This window comes from Propithecus coquereli, unplaced genomic scaffold (assembly GCF_000956105.1).
Source record: "Propithecus coquereli isolate 6110/MARCELLA unplaced genomic scaffold, Pcoq_1.0 Scaffold90, whole genome shotgun sequence".
NCBI lineage: Eukaryota > Metazoa > Chordata > Mammalia > Primates > Indriidae > Propithecus > Propithecus coquereli.
In genome coordinates, this window is record NW_012155285.1 from 2675394 (window position 1) to 2699314 (window position 23921).

General features: G+C 40.6%; 1 protein-coding gene across 1 annotated transcript in view; it reads right to left on the reverse strand.

Moving 5' to 3' along the window:
* Positions 1 to 2398: 2398 nt before the first annotated feature.
* OPN5 (opsin 5) overlaps positions 2399 to 23921 on the reverse strand; it is a 45399-nt gene continuing 23876 nt past the window's right edge. The window contains exons 5-7 of the mRNA XM_012664670.1: positions 16478 to 16719; positions 12642 to 12699; positions 2399 to 3134 (exon numbers count right to left, since the gene is read on the reverse strand). Coding sequence (XP_012520124.1) covers positions 3126 to 3134; positions 12642 to 12699; positions 16478 to 16719 — 309 coding nt within the window. The 3' untranslated portion in view covers positions 2399 to 3125. The remainder of the gene's footprint in view (positions 3135 to 12641; positions 12700 to 16477; positions 16720 to 23921) is intronic.

Here is a 23921-nt window from a genome sequence, read left to right on the forward strand (position 1 = left end):
TGGCCTTGGGCAAATATGCACCTTCTCTATGCCTTATCAGCTGAATCAGAAAAATGCTTATCCAAAGGCATTAGGAAGTTTATCAAAGACAACAGAGGTGAGAATAATCTAAAAAGTACAAAACAATTTTTTCTATGGAAATAGAAAATATTAAACAAAATTCCTAGTGTGTTTTGTTGTACCTTTGTTTCCCATGTAACTATAAGAAAATACGAGTATGCCATAGCCACCAGAAGGTGCTCATATTTTCAGGCAATGTTAACACTCCTTCTCCAAATGCCTAGCATGGTGGTTGAGAACTCAGAGTCAGGGGTCATATAGAACTGGGGGTAAATCCTGCCCCTGCTTGCCTGATGTATGGCCTTTGTCAAATTATTGTATATTTCTGAGCTTCAATTTCTTCATCTGAAAATGGAGTAATATATTCATCTGTAAACCCAACCTCATAGGATTATTATAAGGATTTAATGAGGTAATACACATAAAAAATATTTAACAGAAAGGCAGGCATATAGGGAGTGTCTGCTAAATGATTTAAATACTGTCTGTTAACATTTCTTTTATATGATGTAAATAGACTCCTGCAAATAAAGAGTTCCAGACTCAATTAAGTTTGGAAGATACTGGTTTAAATGAGTTCTTAGGTGCAGACTTCTCAGAGCCACTAACATTCTCATGTACGGGACAACACTTCAGAAAGGAGAGATGGTGTCTAACATTTGCCCAGAGTATTTGGAGGTTAGAACCCTTCATTTTTGCATTAGCTTTGCAGGCCTGAGTTTCTGGGGATCATGCTTTGGGAAACCTTGTTCTCACAAATCAAACATTCATATTAATAATATTGTGATGAAATCCCAGGATATTATTTGCTTCAAAATAATAATGACTCCACAGTTTTATAATAAAAATGCAGGGAGAGGGAAAAGGAAGGAAGTGGATGGGTGTAAACATGAAGGAAGACAGGCTATGTGTTGGTCATTGTTGAAGCTAGGTGATGGAGACACAGGAGTTACTATACTACTCTTTCTCTCTTACAGGTTTGAAAAATTCCACGAAAGTTTTTGAAAAGATATTAAGCAAACCAAAGATATATCTATACGCATATATAATATATGTATTATGTGTACATATATACATGGTGTATCTTAGGACATACATAAAAGTCTAAAAGAAATCACTAATCTCCTAAAGTTTACAGACCCACTCAAGCTAAAGTGAATTACCTGCTTCTTTCACTACCTTGGCAATAAAGCTCTTCTCACACTTCATAATGAAAAAAGGTCACCTGTAGCAACAGCAGTCAAGAAGAACCCAGCTGGGTCACCCAGAGGCAAGTATCATCTTCTTCAGTCAACTTTCTTCCCCATAAAGCCGTTTGCAGAAAAAATAATGGACTATAAATTGTATTTTTAACTTAATTTTTTTCATATGCCTGCCAGATGTGCTACTATAGTCAAAATCAACCAAAGGTTTGACGGGAGGAAAAACAGAATCAGCTCCTGAATAACAGAGAATTGAATCATCAAACATTCAATGGACCTGGTGCGACAGTAAACATGACTTGAAGACTCGTGCTCATCTTTCATTTTCACGGAAGCTGTCTTGTGGGAGTGGCGAGGTTTCTAGCTTCCAGGGAATCCTAAGAGACTTGCAATTGGCCTAGAACCCAGTTCACTTGGCAAAGCACCTAATTTATTATATTAAGAGAATTATCTTTCAAGATTACAATTAAATCACCAAGCAACTATCATTTTTTGACTTTTTAGAAAAATTCTCCCTAACTGCTCTCTTGTTCTAGATGCTATTATTGTACACATTCCTCATTATTTTAAATTATGCCCCATTAAAGGTACTTGCATATTTGCATCATGTATTTCGTGGTTTAAACTCACTTTGTGAGTTAACAAGATATTATTATTCATTTCACCTTTAGAAAGTTCACAGATTGCTAACCCACCTGTCACCAAGCTTTGTGTTTATGCATCAGTCATTTCCCAACTGGGCCATTTCACAGTCTCCTAAATAGCCCTTTTCATTCATCTATTACGTGCTTACAATTCACTCAAAGTTTACAAGGTGCTTGTTTCCATCCCCTAAAGTTCCTGTTTCCACTCTTCCTCTGGCCATAATGACTTTCTTCTTTACATAAGAGTTACCTTTAAAACTAAGGTAGACTCTTCTTATTTTGTTTCTATTGCATAGTACCAAACAAAGAAAAAAAGCTATTCTATTCAATTATGGGGATAACGGCTCTCCGATCTCCTCTTTACAAAAAAACAGATTCAGGTTATCCTAGTTTAACTTCTTATTCTCCAACGACTTCTAAGAGGAGGCATTCCCAGGAGCCTTAAGCAGGAAGAAAAAAAAGAGGAAGTCAATCAATTGCAAAAAATTAGACAGTTTTTGCCTACAAGCAACCCACATCTGGGAACCTGCAGCTGGGAGGAGCAGTAGTCTACACGTTAGCTGTAATGAGCAAGAATATTTGGGGCACAGAAAGCCCACGCCATCCTCACTGAAACTGGAGCTGGCCTGGAAAGACTTGAGAGGGGCTCAGATACTGGAGTAAAGGCATCAGGGACAAACCCTGCCTCATGACAATTCTTCCTATCAGTAGAAGATCCCTTTGCACTGCTTTGCCAGACATAAAAAATATCTTATCACCAATGCACTCACCTCTGCCCACTCACCTCTGCCCCATACATCATCCGCAATAGAACGAATCAAATTACAGACGTGGAGTGTAGCTGCCCCAGACAGAGACACATCCTGATCTCCTTTAGTCAGGCTTTGCAGGCCAGCCTTCCAAGCCCCAGCTCAGTAGGAAGTGAGGACCTTACTCATTAGACTGAGGTGTGCATTGCAGGATGTTGAAAGCATGCGTTTCCAGCACTCTCTAGCTGGTAACTCTACCATTATACTAGAGTGGGAGAATTCAGGTAAGATACGCGGATATTCTCAGGGTGCATCATTGCTTTGCTATTCCTTGTGAATTATTTTCCCCTGACAGGGTAGATGGGGTAACAATGGGAAGTCAGAGAGCTAACATTTGCAAGCTAACTTCTCTGCATGTGCCAGACGCTGTATAAGCTCTTTAAATGTGCTCTTCACAACCAGCACATTTGCTATTTCCACTATAGAGAAGAAAAAAATGAGTTCCAGGGAGAGGCACACAGCCAGTAAGTGGAGAGATTCCAAAACTAAATTCAGAGCCTAAACATACCACATACACACCAAAAAGACAGGGATTGGGATGAACATCGTCATCAAGGACAGCTTCTCCCAGAACTCCCATCTCTCTTTCCCACATACAATTAGTGCTACAGATTCCACTTTCCAGGTGCATTTCATCCTGCTCTCTTCCTGGACATTCTAGTGGCCACAACTCTAGTTTAGGCCCCTTTCTTTCTATACCACCTCCAAAGTCGCCCATCGCCTTTCCTTGTCTGTTACTCCTGAGCATTGCCTACAGTGAAATGCAGCCTCCGATGACTAACCTATAAGGCCCTCTAGGATCTGCTCTCTGCTCACCTGTGCCACCTAATTTTCTTCTACACACCCTTCAATCCATTCAGGATAAACTGGTTCCTGTCTTCCCATCATGCCTCTGCTAAGCCAGCCCTTCCACCTCCTTCCATACCTGAAAACCTAATCTATCCTTTAAATTTTTACTCAAATAGCACTTCCTCTTGAAGCCAAACTGTCTCTCCAACCCGACTCTATCTTTTCTGTGAGAGAATAAGCTTCTTGAGGGTCAATTCATATCTTATTCAACATAAGCACCCAGTCACGTTCTGGGCCAAGGTTCAATAACTAACCAGAGGCATAACCCAGTTGATGACTCCTTTAGCGATATCCTTTTCAATAAGCATGTTGCTTGGGGCGTTGCTGGAATCACAACAGGGTTTCAAGCTGTTCTCTTGTGCTAGTCACGGCCAAAGCAAACTGTATCCTCGACCGTGTGTACTTCTAATACATGGGTGGGACCTCTTATCCCACCTTTGGATTGTCTGTGACACATTAGCTTGTGGAGTTCTGAAGTCTGAGGATTTTATTTGGAGGATTTGATCAACAGAAGTGTGAGATGACAAAAACGATCAACCAAATAACATTTTCTTACCAAAAAAAAAAAAATGTTAATGATGTTGGTTCATGTGCAAATTTTTATTAGTTCTCTGGTGGCCAATCTGCCCACAGAACAGACTCCCTAATTGAACTGAATTGCCCTACTTACCAGGCTTCATCTCACATTTGGCAAGAAAATTTCAAAAATACCATTTTACATATCAGGCTCTTCATTCCAATAAATATACCTTCCAACGAACTACTCTGGACATAGTTTCAAGTTTCTGGAGAACTACATTGGGTACTTATTTCCAAACTGGTGGGCATGTTTCATTTCAGAGTGAAAAACAGGGAAGTTATTGAGCAAGAATCTGAACTGACCTAGGGAAAAAGCAGGAAGAGGTATAGTTTTGGGTGGGAGAAAAATATTCTCTATCTCATGTGAATAACCTGAGTCAGAATTTTTTTAATAAGGAAGTATACTTCCTTTTCCTTTGCTACCCACCACCCACAGGCACCTAATCGCCCACTCTGGTCAATTTTTATTTCCAAAATACTTCTAAAATCTAATGGTCCTTTCCCTGCAGCCCAGGTACCAATATTCAGACCCTCATCAGCCCTCACCTGGATTAATTTTTCCCCTATTTTTTTTTTAAAAACCATCATTCAGTGCTTCTCAAACTGTCGGATGTACAAGAATTACCTGGGACATTTATGTAAGTGCAGCCTATTCAACATGATGACAAGGATGAAGACCTTTATGATGATCCAATTCCACTTAATAAATAGTAAGTACATCTTGTTTTCCTTAGGATTTCATTAATAGCATTTTCTTTTCTCTAGCTTACTTTATTGTAAGAATACAGCATATATTACATGTAGCATAAAAAATATGTGTTAATCCACTGTTTATATTATTGGTGAGGCTTTCGTTCAACAGTACACTATTAGTAGTTAAGTGTTTGTGGAGTCAAAAGCTATAGGTAGATTTTCAACTATATGGGGGCTCAGTCCCCCTAACCCCCATGTTGTTCAAGAATCAACTGTACTTACTCATCTGTTTTTCTACCACACCATGACCTCTTTTCATGTAAGCATCAGCATGCATTAGTTTTTGCCTGGCTTCCTATATAGGAAGTACTCAATAAATAATGTGTACTTGAATTTATTCTCAGATGCTATCACATCCCATACAACTGGTGCCCTTATCCCATAAACCAAGTTAGGATTTAACAAAACTGGTCCCAGGACCTCCTGACTCCCTTAAAAGGAATAGAAATCAGTTCTTAATTCGCCATCCCACTTGTAAATGAAGCAAGTAAATAGAATTATTTTAAGAGACCTAGAGTAGGATTTTAAAGCAAGCGAGAGGAATGAAGAAAATCAAAAATCTAAATACAGAATAAATTTCCGTCAACCATATAGCTTTTTAGAGGCACAGGCTTTAGAGACAGACTGAGAAAGTTGGAATCCCAGCTCTTCCATCCACAGGCTGTGTAATTTTGAGCAGGCTGCATAAATTCTCTGTGCCTCGGTTACCTAATAGAGGACAAAGAATATCCCCTAGGGTTGTTAAAACATGTAAAACAGTAGAGCACATATTGGCAAAGTTTTTCTGTAAAGTGCCAGAAAGTACATATTTTAGGACTTGCAAGACAGTCAGTCTCTCTCTCAACTACTCAAAAGGAAAAGCAGCTATAGATAATATGTAAACAAATGGGCATGGTTGTATTCCAATAAAACTTTATTTACAAAAACAGGCAGGGGGCTGGATCTGGCCAGAGGGCTGTAGTTTGCTGATCCTAGCAGGTGACCAGTGCTTAGCACATATTAAACTTAATAACATTGTAGCTGTTATAATTTTCCTTGGAGAAATCTGCTTTCTGGTGAATAACTCAAGCTGCAACCTTTTATGCAACCTTTAGTCATGTTCCCACTATAATGAGAACACATCTTGCCTATTTGTATTCATTGGAATCAACACAAAATGAGCTGCCATCTGAGACTCACTACCTCAAAAGATTCCTCGCTATTCCTCATTTATATTTGTCATCAGAAATAAAACAAGCAGGGTATTGTCTGGGATGATATAGCTTCTCCTGTAATTTCGACCATTCTGAAGTACAAAACTTAATTTGAAAAACCAGTAAGACATGATAATGGCAAATGCACCAGTAGCAGCAGCCTGACTGATTGAATGATTTTGTTCATTTGAAATCGTTTCTATTAAACGATGAACTGTTAATTAATAATTGTGTTAAATTAAATCCAGACAACACTCAATGAAACCACAGCACTAAACTGCTGAACATGGAATAAATCACTCCCTTTCTTCCCTCCAGTATCGAATTTCTACTTATACTGTAGTACCAAAAAAAAAAATTCCCAACTTTCAGAAATATTTAGAGATTTCTGACAAGCAAGTCATGGCATCAGTGCCACAACTCAGGAAATTTACGGTTGGCCTGGGGGTGAGACAAACAGCTAGATACCCTCGTTGCGGTGTTTGTACATTATAGGTACAATGACTAAACCACTTCTGATATTTGCTCCAGGAGCTAAAAAATACATATATTTTTTTAAATGAACTTCAAGAAGCCACACCTGCTTCCTTTTTATAGCAACTTTTACAAGCAAAAATGTTTTTTGCAGGATTTGTCTAGAAGAAGTTGCTGCTCTCCTCTGCCCATACAGTCTCCAGCTTATTAGAGCCTCTGAATGCCTGTCTTCATCTGCAGGGCCTGGACCCACAGCAACTCAGCTGCTGCAACCCAGAACAAGACAGAAAATTCTCAGTAATGCTCTCAGACACTCCCATGTGCCTCCACTCTCCCTCTCATTTCTTCCCTATCTGCTCAACCCCAATACACTCTGGTTGCTTTAACCCTTGTCACGAACACCTTTCAGCCAGTCGCTTCTTGCAGTGGAGCCTATCTAGTCTCCTGGCTCTCAGGCTCACCCGATCGTTGATTTCCATGCTTGCCCAGGTACCTCAACCGACAATATAGAAAAAGAGGTGGGGAGGGCCTTCTCTCACCTTAGAGCAACTTCTCCTTCTTTGAAGAGGTATCATCTTTGTGGAGTGCCTGGTTTCATCCCCACCCTGAGCTAAGCCCCTCATCTATGCCCCACATTCAGACTCAACTGCAGAATAAGATTATCCTTTGGATGGATGCTTTACCAAATCCCCACTGGCAGTGAATTCCTGCAAAACGCTAGGTTGGAAGTGTTTGTACAATTTTCAGGTCTAGTCCTATAGGTGCCAGCTTCTCCACTCTCTGGCAGTGTAAACAGTAACTTGCTGCTTTCATGCTATTATTCTTTGCTTCCAATCCTTTAAAATGTTTTGTCAGCCCGAGCTTTGCTTCTACATGGATGGAATGTCAAAATGTGCAGATTCAGATCTAATTCTGAACCGTTTGGATAAATCCCACATGCTTGCTGACAAATTTGACTCACTTTTTAAATGGATGGATGTTTTTCTTCCCCTCTAACAAATTAGACTTTGTTCATTTTGTTCATTTGGGTGTGTATGTTATGTGGGGCAGGTGGGCGTTAGAAGCGAATGTCACTTTCAAAGTAAAAAATACTTAGAAAAGTATAACTCTTGATATTAAGAAAATGATCCTTCTCTCTGAACAAGTTAGCTCTAATTAGGCAATCCCTGCTAATATGTACGTGGAGAAACGTTCTCTCACCCAACAGATTCATTTTCCCTTCCCTGGTTTCTTGGAGAGGTGAATGGATCTTTGTCCCCACTGCTCCATAGGAGGCTCTGGTCTTAGAATTCTCCCTTCAACAGATCTAATGCCATAGTGTCCCTCTGTCCTAAGGGTGGAGCATACCTTAGAGAGTATCCTGCTCACAGAAGGCTCATCTCCAGTACCCAGGTACACTCTCAAGACTCCAAGTTCCTGCCCGGGCACAGCCGCCCATTGGCAAGGGTGCTACAGCTCAGGCAAGTTCCAACTGATACTAAATCCAATGGGAAAACACTTGTAACCACATCAGTCTTAACAGGACCATTGACTCAACCAACTTTAATAGGCATGCAAATCACCTTGTTAAATCACAGATTCTGATTCAATAGGTCAGGGGCAGGTTCCAAATTCTGCATTTCTAACCAGCTCTCAGGAGACATCCAAGCTCTGGGTCTGCAGACTGTGTTTTGGGCAATAAGAACTTAAATCATCCTATATACAACAATATCACAACTAGACATTAGCAAGGTAAAAATCCTAGATAAGTCTTCAAAACAGAATCTCCTCTGTTTTAAATAGACTCTCTAGCTAGGAACCAGAGGTCCAGGTAACTGAGAATATCTGTAACTGGCATAAACTCCAAAGAAAATTTCTGACTCTGCCTCTTTTCCCAAAAAGATCCATAACAGGAAATTATTGTGTTCTCACCTCAGTGAAGTGTCTATTGGAAGACTGCTTGTCTTGATCCTTCCAACAGAGCTAAACAGAGAAGGTGTTCTGATCCCCTTCTCCTTCCAGGATGACTCCACTAGAATGGAGCAAGCCCCCCTTCTCCTCGCTCAGAGGCACCACCTACCACCTGCACCAATGGCTCAAATGGGCAAGCATTGTCTCACGGTATCTATCCCTAACACTAGTGGTTTCCTGTGGCAGAGATACCAATGGCTATTCGCACAGAATATTGGTGGGTTTCTCACCTTCTCAAACAGTTTGAACATATTCCAGATCTATGGTGACCAGACATCTTGAGAAATATTCTCCTACCACCTTTAGAAAAGAATTCATGGCTATCACTACAAAACCCCTGGGGATAATTAAATGGCTCTTCTAGTAATGATGATAACAATAGCTTCCATTATTTTATACTTTCAATGGGCCAGAACTGTCCTAAGAATCTTATAGACTTTACGTGAATTATAACAAATCCTAATAAGGTAAGACCATCTCTATTTCATAGCTAGGACAACTGAGGACACTGAGAGATAAAGCAATTTGCCAACATAGCTGGTAACTGACAGAACCTGAGTTTGAGATCAAGTCTGGCTAATTCTGAAACTGTACTCTGAACTTCTATGCTGTGTCTTCAATGCTCTCGTCATTGTTTGGAGAAAAAGGTGTAATCCGCACTGCCCCAAATCACCTGGCCAGCTCCATTTTGTTGTATCCTGGAAAAGAAAACTAATTCATAAAATTTTCCTATGTTCAAAGCATACATTCAAACATACAGAGATAACAGATCATTGCCCTAAAAGTGAAAAAAATGTGTTTTACTATGAAATATATTCCTATTGTCTCATTCCACTTGGAAAAAATCAAAATATACTTAGGTTTTATTATGATTCTTGAAATTCAACTTTTCACATTAGTAGGGTATTTCTACCCTCAATCCCTATTTTATAAATTCATTTATTCATTCATTTATTAATAGAATAGGCTATGCTTAAATGGAGGTCCAGGAATCTAGAATTTTACATTCTTGATTTAATACTCTATCCTGTGTTTCCAAATCCTTTTCAAACATAATGTGATAGCCACTTATTTGACTTTAACCATTACATTCCCAAGAGGCCTTTCATGTGTCCAGGCACTGAGCCAGTTATGAGAACCCAAAGGAGAATAGGCACAGCACCAGCTCTAGCATTTTGCAGTCATTCTTGTACACTCCCCCACCAGACACACAATGTAAATATATCCTTTTTGTAAGCTAAAATAAGCCGAAATCAAATTCGTTAAAGTGTTTGTGGACTTCACAGAGTTTCTTAAATCATTGGAAGTCCCTGGGGAAGCAAAACACATTCAGGAAGTTATTCACTGACAGCCTGGTGTACACAAGCCAACCCTCATGACTCCTCGTTCCTTTCTTCCTCCATTCTACCCAAAGGATCGTCTCTCTTTTTCTGTATCAATACTGGCGATAATTCTGGTGCCTCCCAGCACTCAGAGTATTACAAAAAAATGTGGAACCAGAGCATGGAAAATTGAAATCATATTTTTCAAATTGGTAGCAGAAATAACTCTAAGATCTCCCCCAAAGCTCTTTTTTTCCCTCCTCACTATGCTAATCTTTTCTTATACATGTTTTTTTAAAGCTATGAAGACCACATTCTAGTTAAACAGTTAAATGAGAGAGTATCATCGACCTTCAGGGACTTCTATAGTATATCAACGTCAAATTCCACCCTCTAGACAAATCTACACTAACTCGAATGCTCCTTTTTCCTCTTACTACCTCCACCTCTATCATCCACTTCCACAATCATCCTCTCAAAACAAACAAAACTCTATCATTTCGCTTCCTTTAGAAATCTTTTGAAACCAGCACTTTTTTCTCTAACAATCTTTTCCTACCTGCTTCACTCACTAATTCTATAATCCCCATATCATTGACTATGATTTGGGATTATTTTTAAGTACTTATTCCAAATCTCTTCACCTATGTTGCAAACGTTCTGCATTCAACACGTCGTAAATACAATTATTTTCTCTCCCCATCCCATTCCCTCTCTGGTATTTTTCCCTTCTATAGACACCATTATCCACACTGTTTCCTAAGCAAATGCTCCCAAGTCATTCTTGACTCTTCTGCCTTCATGTAACCAATTGCCAAGAACTCCTATGTTTTAAAATATTTTCGACCTAAATTCTCATCTCCACTTCTATTGTCATTCCTTAATTCAGGCTCTCATAAATTGTAATTTTTTTATAAAGCTCTCTAGCCGGTCTGCCAGCCTTTCATTGTGATCCTCATTCCCACCCAGACAATCCACCCTCCACACTGCCACCAAATGGGTCTTCCGTCACCCGCCTAAAATCCTAAATGGTCTCCCTGTCACCTTCAGGGTAAAATTTGAATAGCTGCATGAGCATCAAGGCCCTTGGGGTATGATCTGGCTCTTGCTGGACTAATCATTTCCAGCCTCACTTCTGACCATCACCACCCACCTTATTAATAATAAGAGCAATTGCTAATATACAGGGGCTTCTTCCTCTATTAAAGGCATAGTGCTGAGCGACTTAGTGGACATTATCTCATCTAAGCCTCATAACAACCTGTGATACTATTGTTACCAGCCCCATTTCACATGCTTGCCAAAGAGCACAGAGCAGCGCTGCAAACCCAGGCAATCTGACCCTGTGCTTTAAACCTGTGTCCTCCTCCATCCGAGATGCCACACTCTTTCACACCTCTCTAAATTATGCATCTGCCCAAAAGTCTCTGTTCTAATGACAATTCTGCCTTTTTTCTACAGACTTTGGTAAGCACTTCCAAGCCCTGGGCAGAGTTCTTACTTTTCTTGCTTTAATCATACAGCACGTTTTATGACATCTGTTTACTATTTAGCATTTATCTAAAACCGATGACACACATCAACTCATTCCTCATCCCCGACCCCAACTCTCAAGAAAAGTGAAAGAAGTGGAGATTAGTGGAGAGAAGGAGTGGAGAGACCATCAGTGGCTTGAGAGGAGCCACTTTCTTCCTCTTTTCCCCATTCTCACTAGCAGTGACCAGAAAGACAGAATCAGGTTGAGGAGCAAAGCTTATGTTCATAGCGGAAAGGAGACAGATGGAACAGAGAGCATGAAGGACACCTGTCTAGGCCTTGAATTAAAAGAATTGCAATATGAATGGCCCTGCTCATCAGATCAGGAGAGAAGAACAAATAGACACTGAGTATAAGGCCTGTTTAGACCTAGTATTTACATGCCTTCCTCTTTCATCAGCTTTTGAAGGGCAAGGATCTGTGTTTTAAATCATTCCATCCATACATGTTTCTCTTTACCTGTAGACCGCAAAAGGTATTTGTTGAAAGAAAAAGAATGAAAAAAAGAAAGAACAAAGAAAACATACACAGATAGCTATTTTCACTAAATTCATTTCTTAAGCAATTATACCTTGGAATGCCCTAATATAACCACTATATTAGTAATTAGAACTTAATGAAAAAAAGCCACGGGGGTAAAATTATCACGGGAATTATTTTTGTCCTCAAATTCAGAGATAACAAGAGAGTTTTCCATTTAGGGATTTAAGGCAAAACTGATTTCCCTAGAGGGCTCCTTTGCAGAATCCCTGCCATTCTGGTGTGACTCTGCATTAGCATGAAAGGAGAATGACTGTGAGAACCAGAAACATCAACCAAAGAGTCATGGCCCCATACACGTGATCCCCCACCTAGATGAACCCCACAAACTACCCCTGGACCCTACGTTAAGAAATAATAATGACAATGATGTAATGAAATTAATTAAATAACACCCTAATAAATAACACTTTCCAACATTTTTCTTAATATCTCAGACTTAATAATGTTTGGCATCACAATAGGTTTTAACAAGAAAAGAAAGTTCCAGGGATGCTCATCCTAATAATATGCTTTAAATCTAATCTAATTCCATATATCCTATAATCTAATTCTGTTTGGCTATTGGAGTCTCCCAGCAAACCCTGGCTTGAGGAAACATGTACAAAATATAAAAATATAATATAAAGAGAAAATTGTGGCCACAATCAAATGTTAACAGCAGTAAGGAGGCAAATAAGTGAATCAATGTGTCCATGAGTGATGCTGTGTCCATCTTCCATCTTCATACCTCTTGATGGATTTCCAGCACAGCAGAAGACTTCCTCACTGTGGTTACAGTGTGCAGCCTGGATATAGGAGAAGAAAAATGCGATTTTACATTCATACACACACACACACACACACACACACACACACATAAAAATACACATATATGTATATCGTGTCAAACTTGATTGCCATGAGGATTATGTGCACAAGACTTGAATCAGAGAGAGAAAATAATAATTCAATCTAGAATATTCAAAGTCAAGAAATCCTTTCTTCAGCGCTTTCCAAAAGCAAGCCACTTGTTTATGGCATATTGCCCGTGCCACAGTGAGTTTCCTATTTTCTAGGACAAAATTCATTGCACACCTACCTACCACTCAACTGGGCCTTGTGATCCACCTACTGGGAGAACATTCTTTGGAAAGACAGCATTGCAAGCTAAGGTAGTCAGGGAAGGTTTTATTACAATAGCAATGCCAGAGTGTGGGGCTTTATTCTCCCTTTATCTTTACTAAAATACTAGGGATATAAAATGCCTCCATCCTTCACTACATGCCTCCCGTGTCTTTTGAACATTTAATTCTTCTCTATCTGAGATTGGCCCAGCATCTAAAGTCTCCTTCCCCTGTCACTGACTATGGGTGGCCTCATCAGTCTCTATGTAAACAGGGTCAAACATCTATGACTCCAAGGGCTGCACTACCAATGTTTTCCTTTCTCAGCCTCTGGTTCACCAACTTGCAACAATGGCTATGCATGAGAATCACCTGAGAGACGTAAACAGTCAAACAACTGAAGCTGAGGCCCAATCCACAACAATTAAAGCCAAAGCTCTGCAGGTGGCACCAGGTAGCCATAGTTTTTCAAAGTCTCCAGGTGTCTTCACTACATAGCCAGGGTGGAGAAGCGCAGTTTACAAAATTCAGGCGACTACATTTGGATACCCAGCTGTGGGCAATAATAACTTTGCAAAAAGGGCTCTTGGCCACATTTTTTCCTTTTATCAGCTTCTACCAAAATCTCAGGGGACTCAATTCAGGGGACAAAAATGGGTTTAACTTCTAATGATCATCTGTCATGGAATTAGAGTTAAAAAAAAACTTTTAATGTTCTGTTAAAATTATTCAAAATTTATTTCCACAATCTCATGTTCAATACATTAGCTTTATTATTCAGATTCAAAATATTTTCCAAGAGGGTCCCCCCTTATATGAAAATACATTTCAGAGCTTAGGAAAAGAAAGAACAAGGATATTAATTAATCTAGTTTAATTCAATGCAATTGTTCTGGTAGTACGTTAACCACTCTGGACTGGCTTTGGACCACTTAACCTCACTCTGCAGGCCTCCATATTACTCACCTGCTTAGCTTCTTAGCAACAACAAAGATAAACATCTTTTTTTTTGTAAAGATAAAAAAATCTCTGGTGGCCACCTTCTACCCTTCTGCTCTTCTCTGAAATATCCCCTTCTAAAATCTGCAACTCAACACCTCTTCAGCATTCCTTCTCTCAAGATGCTTCAACCTCTAGAACTCAAGGGGTCCTGGCTGCGGCAGCATTACTGCCTGCTTTTCCCACCGAAAGCTGACACTCTAGAGTAAGGAAATAGCCCTTGTCCTCCTCCGGCAAAGCAATTGCTGTATTTTCTATAAACGGCTAATGGGAACAAGTGAACTGAGCTGTCTCTTGCCTGGCTGATTTTCCCAAAGGTTTGCGGCCCTAAGTCACTTTCTTCCACATAAATTTCCCTCTTCCAATTGTTGAGTGTTGAATATTTATGGGCTTCTAACAGTCATGAGTGAATGTGCAGAACGCAGAGCCAGTCTGAGGCAAAATTATGAGGCAGGTGGAATTTGCTTACAGCCATTCCTGTCAAATACCCATCCTTCAGATGAAGAAGTGTCCCATCACTTTCTCCCACAACTGCTCTATTAAAATGATTCTCCCTACCTGCATTCATAATAAAATATCAACACCTGATGAGGGCATAGTGTTACTACTTCTAAAATAAATGCATTTTAGCATTTGGATTTAATTATTCAATTTAACAGCAAAGGCATTAACCACCAACAATATAAAAAAATGGCTAACAATTGCCACCTACACCTTTTTACACATCCATTTTGCTTAATGCTTACAGCTTCAGGAGATGAGTATTGTTATCAGCTGATTCCAATCCTAGGCTCTAAGTAGTTATTTTACCCAAAATTATAGAGTTATTGTAAACGGCAGAGTCCTGAGCACTGGCCTTCTATCTCCAAATTGTTTGTCTCTACCCCTATTCCACAGCCACAATGACCATACCACCTTTTATTTGTGCCTTTTTATTGTATTTTTCATTTGATCCCTGGTAAGGAACCTAAAGTTCAAAACATTTGCCACTTGCTTAAGTACAATGAAAAAACAAGACAAAACCCACATCTTCCCATAGCTAGTTCTACCTTTTTGTCTACTGTCCTCTACTTACTCAAGGAAAGAAGTATTGAAAAATATCTAGACCTCAAGGGAATAAGAATTAAAAGGCTCATACCAGGGCCTTCTTAATGCCCCTCACCTCAGACCATGAATTCAGGTGCCTGTTCCACTTTTTACCACTGAGATTGTCCCTGAGTAGACACAGAAGACCACCAATCATCCTGGACTCTCTACTCACCCTGAGCATTTTGGGCCTTTGGGAAAGATGGTGCTGTATTCCCAAACTCTCTTGTTCATTGAGTAGCAAGAACAGTATAAATGAAGGAATACATATTTTAAAACCCAATAGATCTGAGTTTAAATCCCTACTCTGCTACTTTCTGGCTGTGTAAACATGGGCAGCTTCTTTACCCTTAACCTCACTTGAACCTCAGTTTCCTCATCTGACAAAGAAAAAGAATAACATGAGGCTCTTGTGAAAATAAAATAGAAGGAACTGGCACAGAGCAAAAATGTTTTATCCCTTCTTCCTTTCCTCTGCCTGCCCAACTCCTATGCTCTTAGCTAGTGATGGTGATGTCCCAGACGAGAGGATCATTCTTTTGTGAGAACTTAATTTTGGATCAATGCCATGTGAAGCAGTACACTTGCAACAAAACAGATTTGAGCCCAGATAAGGAAGGTAATGGCCATTGATACACAGTAGTTTCTCAAATGGACATAGCTCTATATGTTAGTTGCCCCAGAATCAAAAACAGAATCACTTTTCTCACTATCTATCCATCCATACAATCCTTACATATCTGATTACTTGATTGCTGGAATTTTGATGAACAGAAAATAAAATTCTTGGCTGGGTGCAGTGGTTCATGCCTGTAATCCTAGCACTCTGGGAGGCTGAGGCGGGAGGATTCTTTGAGCTCAGGAGTTCAAGACCAGCTTGAGCAAGAGCAAGACCCCGTCTCTACTAAAAATAGAAAGAAATTAGCTGGACAACTAAAAATATGTAGAAAAAAATTAGCTGGGTACGGTGGCGCATGCCTGTAGTCCCAACTACTTGGGAGGCTGAGGAAGAAGGATCGCTCGAGCCCAGGAGTTTGAGGTTTCCGTGAGCTAAGTCAATGCCACAGCATTCTAGCCCAGGCAACAAAGTGAGACTCTGTCAGAAAGAAAGAAAAAGAAAGAAAGAAAGAGAGAGAGAGAGAAAGAAAGAGAGAAAGAGAGGAAGAAAGAGAGGAAGGAAGGAAGGAAAGAAGGAAGGAAGGAAGGAAAGAAAGAAAGAAAGAAAGAAAGAAAGAAAGAAAGAAAGAATTTCCTTACACTACTCCTAGGTGATGGGCTTTAACCCTAAGAAGACAGCACATCCGAATGACTTGAACACCACAACATTTTGCAAACAAAGAGAATGTTAATTCATTTCTGGCTTCTGAAATGTTACCTGAAGTCTTCCAAAGACTTCTTCTTGGTTGCTTTCAAACCACTAGTTCGGCAACAGGCAAATTTGTAATCAATGACCTGGTAGATGATCGGATTGTACATTGCTGCTGATTTTGCAAGTAGGGTTGGAACCACAGAGAGCTGGATGGGGATGGAGTCTGGCCTTCCAAAAGCTGACCACACAGAGACCACTGCGTAAGGAATCCAGGCAATCAGGAAGCCGGCACAAATCAACATCGCCACCTGATGAGAAAAGGCAACAGAGAACAGCGTCAAGAAACCTGGTAAAGGACGGAGCCTGAAATAACGGGGGTGAAGGAGCAGGTCACCTCTTCACACCCACAACGGTCTATTATTTATCTTGTCCATAGGAATCACTTCATATGGACTCCCGAGAAGTTCATCAGAGGAAGTGATTACAATTTTTTACTTCATTTACCACATCTTACCCATTCTCCACTCTAGAATTTGAATGTTCCCTAAGATCCAAAGTATAACTCCAGAATAGCTGTCAGATTGTGCTTACATTGGGCAAGAAATCATAACAAAACAATATCAGTACTCCTGAGCTTTCCAGACTTCTCAATCCACATTCACTTAAAAACTTGATGGAAAATATGTTCACCTTGATGAAATTTTAAAGCATCCATATTTGCCTCAGGAAACTTGGAAACTCTGTCCTGGTTTGAAATTCTAATATTCATCTTCAGAGGTTTCTATTAAATGTTATTTCTTTTGGCTTAAGTTTTCCTCAAGTTTGGGGCTCAGATAGTGGAAATTCACTAGGTATAAAGTAAAATACAGTCATCAAGATTCAGCCAATGTGGCATAAAATGAGTTGTATAAAATGAGAATTTTCCAGAAAGCACTTTTCTCTCCCACAAAATTCTAATTACCTTAGGGGTCTCTTTACTTTCAGACCAAAGAATAATTAGAGATAGGGTCTTAAACAACCTCACAGGTCTCTTACCATCTGCAATTCAGTCCCTTTAATAATGTAGTCCTAATTAGTGCTGTGTAACCACCTACTTGACACATATATATCATCTCACTTCAATTTACAAACCCTTTTTAGCAAATCCTTTGTGCAAGACACTATGGCAAGTGCTGTGGGGAATATCGGTACACCACAGTGCCTGAGTTGTTTCCCTCTAGAATACAAATAACTGTACTACAAGGCTGAATGTGATTTAAGTGCCAGCTCAGAGGAGGACAAATTTCATCCTAGTGAGCAAATTGAGAAGAGTTTTATGGTGCATATGGCACATAACCTGCACCTTAGGAAGTAGAAATAAAGGAATAGCAGTGAGACTAGCCTAAGCAAAGGCTTACACAGGAATGTGGGAGTTTGTATAGGAACTAGTGACCAACCCACTTTGGTATGAGAAAGCAACAAAGGGACATGGGCTGGAAAGAAAGATAACATCCCCTAAGACAGAGCAAGATGGCGGACTAGAGACATTGCTTGCCGGACTGTCCCAGAGAGAAGGAAGGGTTTCGGATAAGGGAGATAGGAGAGGGGACACAGCACAGGTGAATTTCAGTGAGAGAAGTGCTGGAGTCTTCTGGAGACCTCACAGAGGAAAGCTGTGAAGCAGAGAAGGAAGAGGATAAAGGAAAAAATAGATATCGATGGACTAAACCCAGGGCGGCTTAGAGCCCAGCAAAGGGATAGGGGGGATCTCTTTCTCCTTCTCACAAGCCTTTGGCGATCAATGGGCTACCAAGTTACTGGGAAGTTTTTCCACCCCCACAAACCCATACACTGTAGCAACCATGGAATTGTGGGGAGAACTTGCGTGAAGCCAGAGCTTGGACACACCCTGCAGGGTTCCCCTCCAAAGAGAGTGACATGAGAGGCTGGAGAGCCGGCTTTCTTCCATTCAGACTCTTATCTCTCCCCATCCCTCACCAACCCACTGCAAACAGGAGAGTAGTTTGAGTCAAGACTTTGGCGAGCAGTCCCCTCACCCCAGCTAGAGCATCCTACAGTCTGAAATTTCCACAGACTGGGACCCATGTCTCTCCCCTTGGGAGCCTGCAGGGGACCTAGGACACTCAGTCTGGGAGCTCTGTCCCCACTAGCATTTCACAGAGATGCACTCCAGTGGGTCAGACACACAGGCTGGATTCTGTGCCTTCAGGACTTGAGCAGGTCACTGGGCGACACGGGTGGAGGGAGAGGTTAGGAGCTGGACTTGGGAGGTGAGGGAGCCCATGTAGGCAGAACTGATGGGAGAAAACTATGGGAGTCCGAGACATGTTGAAATGGGGAAGCACCCATCGCCCCCACAAGAAAGCCCTCCTGTCAGAGTAGGACAAGTCCTAATCGGGAAAGATCCCAGACCATGCCACCATAGCAACGAAGTGCAGCATGTTCAGGGCCAGAGGCAGGGGCAATGCAAAAGGGGCAGAGCTCACTCCCCACAGTCTGGGAAGAGCAACCTCTCCCTCACAAGCAGTCTTTCTGGCTTAGAAAGCCAACCTTGACCCTCCTCCCAGCAGCTCCCCTAGCTGCCGACCTCAGAGGCCTGCTTTCCAGACTCCCACAACTTGACCAAGCCCAACCTCATCCCTCCACTCTGCTCTGCTGTGGGGCAGATTAAGCAACCCTCTGGGAGAAACAAGGCCACTCTCAAAGCCTGAGGCACTCAAGTGCTCCAACTAAGGGACTAGAGCTTACCACCGGCACAAAAGAACATCTCTGCAGTTCGCTTTCTCCTGCAAGCATCAACTACTGACAGGGAGAATAACACTATAACTCATCACAGCATCTACCAACTCAATCAAAGAAAGCATGGCTGAAAATTCTTATTTACAACGTCACCCACCATCTTGGAGATTAAGCTGGGAATCCCCATAAAATTCACATTGCTTTGAAGAGGGGAAGAGAGCAGGATAGAAGTGACCTAAGGGGACACTGCTTTGTAGGAGAGAAACAAAAGTTACAGGCAGCTCGATCTGCGAAGGGTCCCGTCCTCAAATGCAAACCTCAGGACTGATCAGGGATCTGCTCAGAGTCTGTGCAGAGACATTCCACTGGAGAGCAAGTGCAGCAGAGAGCTGGTGCCTGCCTAATCCCTGGTTTCTGCAACTGATGCCATGCTGATCATTCTGGTCCATGGAGCCAAGTCTGCATGGGACCCTGTCTCCCAGCAATAGCCTTTGCATCAGCCCCCACCCCCGAGCCAGAGAGGGAACAGATGCTCCCCTGTGTAGTGCCCTGTGACAGGATGCTGAGCACATCTCCCTGGCATCAGAGCCAAACAGAGCAGGAGCCCCGGATGCCACAGGTACAACTTGGGAAGCCTGGGGCAACTGCATCAGTGGGTTCTAGCTATGGGGGGGGGGGAACCAGGGCTGAACAGCAGTGCCGGCCAACCTACGCAAACCCTAGGCCATTGAGACTACATGATAGGACATCAACAGTCCCCATGCTGGTGGAACAGCCCCCCATAAAGAGAGGCTCTGACCCTTAAATCCCCAGAGACATCTCTGAAGCTCTTGCTATGCCTGAGTCCAAGGCTCTGCCTCTATAGCTCCAGGGCCCCCACCGGGCCTGTGACTCCACCCTAGAGACTTCAGAATTATGCCTGGAACCAAGCTCCCACTACTGAGTCCCCACCACTACTGCTGGGCCAGTGGAACCTCCCCAAGGTCCAACACTTCACTCAGGACTTCCAAGCCCTGAGCAGCCGTCACTCTTGGACTTGGTTTGAGAGAGTCCCCAGCCAAGGACAACTGGTCTCCTGCAATCCAATTAACACAAAGCTGAGAGAAGGGAAGCCAGATGAGAAGAAACCTGCAAAAGAATCCTTGCAACATGAAAAAACAAAATAGTTTGACACCCTAGGGGAACAAAACAGCTACCATAGTAGACCTCGCCCACAAGGAAATTGCCAAAATGACAGAAATGAAATTCGGAATGTAGAGGGCAAATAAGATGAATGGAACTGAAGAGAAAGTTGAAAACCAACAAAAGAGGCCAAAAAATATTTCAGGAAATCAATGAAAAAAATGAAAAAGTCACTAGAGAGCTAGAAAACATAAGAAAGGATATAACAGAACTTAAAGAAATGAAGGAGTCATTTAGGAATTTCAAAATGCAGCAGAAAAAGCTTTAACAACAGGCTAAACCAAGGAGAAGAAAGAATCTCAGAGCTTGAAGAAAAGGCTCTCAAGATAACTCAGTCATTCAAAGACGCAGAGAAGAGTATAAAGAAGTCTGAGCAATCACTGAGAGAGATATGGGAATATGTGAAGCTAACTAACATACAAATTATAGATACCCCTGAGGGAGAAGAAGAAAGACCTAAAGCATGGAAAACCTATTTGAGGAAATTATTGAGGAAAACTTCCCTGGTATCACTAGAAGTTCAGACATACAGATACAAGATGGATATTAAACACCAGAAGATTCATAGCAAATAGGTTATCTCCAAGACACACAGTAATCGATTTGGCCAAAGTCAAAAGAAAGGAGAAAATTGTTTAAGCAGCAAGATGAAAGTATCAAATAACCTACAAAGGAAAATCCATCAGACTAACTGCAGACTTCTCAGTGGAAGCATTACAAGCTAGAGGGGATTTGGGCCCCGTCTTCAATTGCCTTAAACAGAACAACTGCCAGCCTAAAATTTTCTATCCTGCAAAACTAGGTTTCACAATCGATGGAGAAATTAAGTCCTTTCCAGACAAGCAAGCATTGAGGGAATCTGCCATGACCAGACCTGCCCTCCATGAAATATTCAGGACAGCACTATACACAAAATGTGTATGTTATATCAGTATAACATATACCCATCAGTGGAAATTCACCTAAAAAAAAAAACAAAAAAACTCCAAAACTTACAACTCCTATAAAAACAATAGAACAAGAGGTAAAATAAAGCAATAAGGGACCACCCAACAGGATGAACAGACCAGCATCCCACATATCAATGCTACCAATGAATGTTAACAGACAGAATGCACCTCTCAAAAGACATAGGCTGGCTGAATGGATGAAAAAATACAACCCAAGTATCACTGTAACCAGGAAACACATCTAAATGACAAGGATGCATACAGACTCAATGCAAAAGGATGTAAAAAAACATTACACAGAAATGGAAATCAAAAGAGAGCAGGAGTAGCTATTCTCATAACAGATAAAACTGATGTGAAGCCAACAAAGGTAAAGAATGACAGAGAGGGTCATTACATAATGGTAAAGAGAGCTATCCAATAAGAAGATGTAACAATCCTAAATATATATGCACTCAACACAGGAGCTCCCAATACATAAAGCAAATTTTACTAGAGCTAAGGAAACAATTAAATAGCACCATCATAATTGCCAGGGACCTCAACACCCAACTGTCAGAGTTCAACAAGTCATCAAAGCAAAAAATAAAGAAACAATGGACTTAAACCAAATTCTAAATCAAATGGACCTAACAGACATTTACATAACATTCTACCCCAAAACTATAGAATATACATTTTTCTCAGTAGCACATGGGAAATTCTCTAAGATTGATTATATCTTATGCAAGCGGTACACCTTTTTAGCACCAAAGATCAGTTTCCTGGAAGACAATTTTTCCACAAATGGGGGGATATGGGGGGAGGCGAAGCTCAGGTGGTGATGTTTGGAAGCCCAGTTCCTAACAGGCCATGAACCAGTACTGGGCAACAGCCCGGGAGTTGGGGACCACAGTCTTAGGCCACAAAACAGATCTCAACAAACTCAAAAAAGTGGAAATCATACCTTGTACCTTCTCAGACCACAGTGGAAAAAAACTAGAAATCAGTTACAAGAGAAACACTCAAACCTACACAAAGTCATAGAATTAAACAACCTGCTGCTGAATGATTATTGAATCAAGAATGAAATTAAGATAGAAATCAAAAAATTCTTTGAACTGAACAACAAAGGGGACACAAGCTATCAAAATCTTTGGGACACAGCAAAAGCATTCCTCAGGGGAAAATTCACAGCCTTAAATGCCTACATCAAAAAGAAAGATCACAAATTAACAACCTATTGTCACACTCAAGGAAGTAGGAAAAAAAAAGAACAAACCAAACCCAAAGCCAACAGAAGGAAAGTAATAATGAAGGTCAGGGCAGAACTAAATGAATTGGAAAAAAAAAATACAAAGATTAATGAAACAAAAGGTTGTTCCTTTGAAAAGATAAACAAAATTAATAGACCTCTTGCTCAACTAAGAACAGAAGAGAAAGGACCAAAATATGCTCAATCACAAATTGAAAATGTTGACATCACAACTGATAACACAGAAATGCAAAATATCATCCATGAATACTATGTAAATCTCTACATGCATAAACTAGAGAATACAGAGGAAATGGACAAGGTCCTGTAAACACACAACCTTGTAAGACTTAACCAGGAAGAAACAGAACTCTTGAACAGATGAATAATGAATAGTGAGATTGAAACAGTAATAAAAATCCTCTCAACAAAAAAAAGTACTGGACCAGATGGATTCACTGTTGAATACTATGAGACCTACAAAGAAGACCTGGTACCCATAATATAGAAATTATTCTATAATATCAAGAAGGAGAGGGAATACTACCCAAGTCATTCTAAGTTCATTCTACAAAGCCAGTATCATCTTGATACCAAAGCCAGGAAAGAACAAAGCAAAAAAAGAAAACTACAGAAAAATATCCCTTCTGAATATAGATGCAAAAATTCTCAATAAAATACTAGCAAACTGAATTCAACAGCACATCAAAAAAATAATCCACCAGGACCAAGTGTGCTTCATGCCAGAGATGCAAGGATGATTCAACATACAAAAATCAATAAATGTGATTCACCACAAAAACAAAAGCAAAAACAAAGATCATATGATCCTCTCAATAGATGCAGAAAAAGCATTCGACAAAATCCAGCACCCTTTCATGATAAAAAACCATCAACAAACTAGGCATAGAAGGAATGTATCCTAGATTAACAAAAGCCATGTATGACAAACCCACAGCCAACATCATACTGAATGGGGAAAAGTTGAAAGCGTTCCCCTAAGAACTGGAACAAGAAAAGGATGCCCTCTGTCACCATTTCTATTCAACGTAGTGCTGGACGTTCCTAGCCAGAGCAATCAGACAAGAGAAGACTATTCAGGGTAACCAAATCAAGAAAGAAGGGGCCAAACTATTGCTCTTCACCGATGATGTAATCTTGTGTCTAGAAAACCCCATAGATTCCACCAAGAGTCTCCTGGAATTAATAAATAAATTCAGCAAAGTCTCAGGATACAAAATCCATCTACACAAATCAGTAGCATTTCTACATACTAATAATAGTCAAGCTGAAAGTCAAATCAAAGACCTAATACCATTCACTGTAGCTACAAAGAAAATAAAATACCCAGGAATATACTTAACCAAGGAAGTAAAAGATCTCTGTCAGAAGAACTACAAAACTC